This window comes from Melanostigma gelatinosum (genome assembly GCF_949748355.1).
Source record: "Melanostigma gelatinosum genome assembly, chromosome: 8".
Lineage (NCBI taxonomy): Eukaryota > Metazoa > Chordata > Actinopteri > Perciformes > Zoarcidae > Melanostigma > Melanostigma gelatinosum.
The window spans coordinates 20323083-20325480 of record NC_136641.1 but is presented as its reverse complement, the minus strand read 5'-3'; the positions used below and the strand labels follow the sequence as shown (position 1 = coordinate 20325480).

The 2398-nt window shown below is 49.9% G+C and overlaps 1 protein-coding gene across 1 annotated transcript; it reads right to left on the bottom strand.

Moving 5' to 3' along the window:
- Positions 1-646: 646 nt before the first annotated feature.
- fam43b (family with sequence similarity 43 member B) lies at positions 647-1768 on the bottom strand. The gene has a single exon (XM_079273465.1). The coding sequence runs from the start codon at positions 1751-1753 to the stop codon at positions 740-742; it is 1014 nt and encodes a 337-aa protein (XP_079129591.1). The 5' UTR covers positions 1754-1768; the 3' UTR covers positions 647-739.
- Positions 1769-2398: the final 630 nt, after the last annotated feature.

Here is a 2398-nt window from a genome sequence, read left to right as displayed (position 1 = left end):
AGCCGAAAGATCAAAGGTTTCACGTGAATAAGACAAAAGCTCAGCACGAAAAGGTTACTGCTGACACGGCATGCATAAATGATAAGGACGGTAACAAATGACAGCAGTAAACACGTGGACTCAATGGCTTGCTTCCTAAATTATAGCCTTATTCATTAGTTGATCGTGATCATTAGCAAACCGTAATAAAGTTCCGGCGATTGCAAACACTCGGAAAGGTCAGTCTGCAAACAATTTTAGTGAGGATTGTCATACTAGAAAAATTACATCAATTTACAAAGAACGTCCCTGAAAAAATATTACAAGTCGATCTGAAAACTGTCCCTGCTGGCAAACACAGCTTTAATCATACTCACAAAAACAAAACCATAGAAGACTAATGACAATATCCTGCTTGGTGCCGTGTTCAATATGTGACCCAGTGATCTCAGCGTCAGCGCGCTCCTTTTTTTTTTTCTGAAACCGTTGTCCTCATTCGTCATTGTGCTATATCGTTCGCCTGTGCATCACCAGCCCTCTTTGTAAACACGCAGTTTCCCAAACTGCAACAGTCAAACCGGCATTTGAGCCACCTGGCCAGAACAGAAATTACTCCCACAGAACGATCGTCCGCCTTTTTCTCCAGCCCCCCGGGTAGTAGTAGAAGTTTCTGGTAAACACTTCACATTACGTGGAAGGGGCAGGAGTGAGCCTGAGTCGGGTACCAGTGAGGGGCTAAGAGAGGAATGTGTTACTCTAGTCACACCAGAGAGGTTACAAATGTAAACGTGTTGTTGTTGCTGTCACAGACAAAGTTGATTTGGCACTGCTCCAGTCTGGCAATATCCCCAATGTCCAACTCTGATAATAACTGAGTCGGGTCTGTGTTTGTTGTGTAAATCTGTCTCTGCTGCTGCTCCTCTACATCCTCCACTGATTTCTCTATCTCCTGCTTCTCATCTTCACTGTCCTCATCGTCCTCTTCTTCTTCTTCTTCTTCTTCTTCCTCCTCCGTGATGGAGCAGAGGCGGGTGGCGCTCCCGGGATTCTCGGCAGGCGGTCTATAGTGGCACTGCCCGTTCAGCAGCCTCCTCAGCGGCATCAGGGGAACCGCTTCCTCCCCTAGCAGCTGCTGCTGGCAGTGCCGGAAATCGCTCTGACGCTTCAGCCGCTTGAACTCGCTGAAGGCAGAGGAGGCGTTCTGGTAGAGGCTGTTGGCGATGGCCCGGGCCTTCTCCGACTTGCTGACCAGGACGGCGTGACACCGGAGCACCACGGCCATGTTCTTGACCTGGTGCCTGTAGATCCAAGCCAGGATCTTGGGCCGTGACGGGTCAGTGCTGCAATGGGTGATTCTGTTCAGAGAGTAAAGATGGATGGGTTTCTTTTTTCCAGATTTGTCAGCACTCATCCGGATGCCTTGCGGTCCCACTGACAACCTCATCTTGACACTCTGCTCCCCGTAGTTGCTCCTCGCCCAGATCTTGGCCACAGCCTCCTGGGTGCAGCCGTCTCCCCTTGCCGTGATAGTGACCACACTCCCCAGGTAGCGCACATTGTAAACAGGCTCCTCTTTGTTCAGTTCCACCGTTTGTCGTTTGGTATGGAAGATGTTGCCCACCCAGTCGAAGGGGCAGTCGGGCAGCAGGTCCGGACAGGAGCGCAGAAGAGAGGAGAGGATGGAGTGGTAGGTCAGCCCAGTCCCCAGGCTCTTGGGTTTACTCTTGGCCTCATCCTCCACCAGAACAAACTTATTCCTTCTCCAGGGCAGCATGGTGCGTGAGTAGTTGGAGCGAGTGAGCCCTCTGTCGCTACGTCTGTTCTTGTCAGCTCAGGCAAAAGAGTGGGAAAGGCGGCGTGTGTGCGAGGAAGAGAGGAGAAGCAGAGAGAAGCTGCTTCACAAAACACAGAGGAGAGACTGCGAGCTGCGAGCCTCCACCAGTCGGTTACCCCGCTCGCTCCTCCTTCCTCTCTCCCTCCTCCTCTTCCTCTTCTTTCTCCTCTGTGGTCTGCATCATGCATGCAGCGCAGATCAGTGCAAGAGCCTCAGCCGGCGCTCAGGCACCCTCAACCCCCTCCCTGCTTCGATGTTTTGCTTCCAAATGGCTCCCTACTAAAGCATTATTTATCCGTCCAGCTTTGCACTGAGGTATCACTGTACATGTTTATTGTAAACCTGAGGAAGAGGGTACACGCCTCTCTCTTTCTCTCAGGGGACTTTTGTGACTTGTTAATTCTGCTGTAAAAGTCAGTCGAGTCCACAGTGTTATTAATTATTGATGTTTAGCGTGAGGTTTAAATGCGTTTGTCAAAAGATTGATATTATTAGCACGAGGATAAAAGAAGTTTGGATCCAAACCAGGTATAACTCTAATCAATCCGTCAGTCTTTTAAAACTACACTAACGTTGTGTAACAAC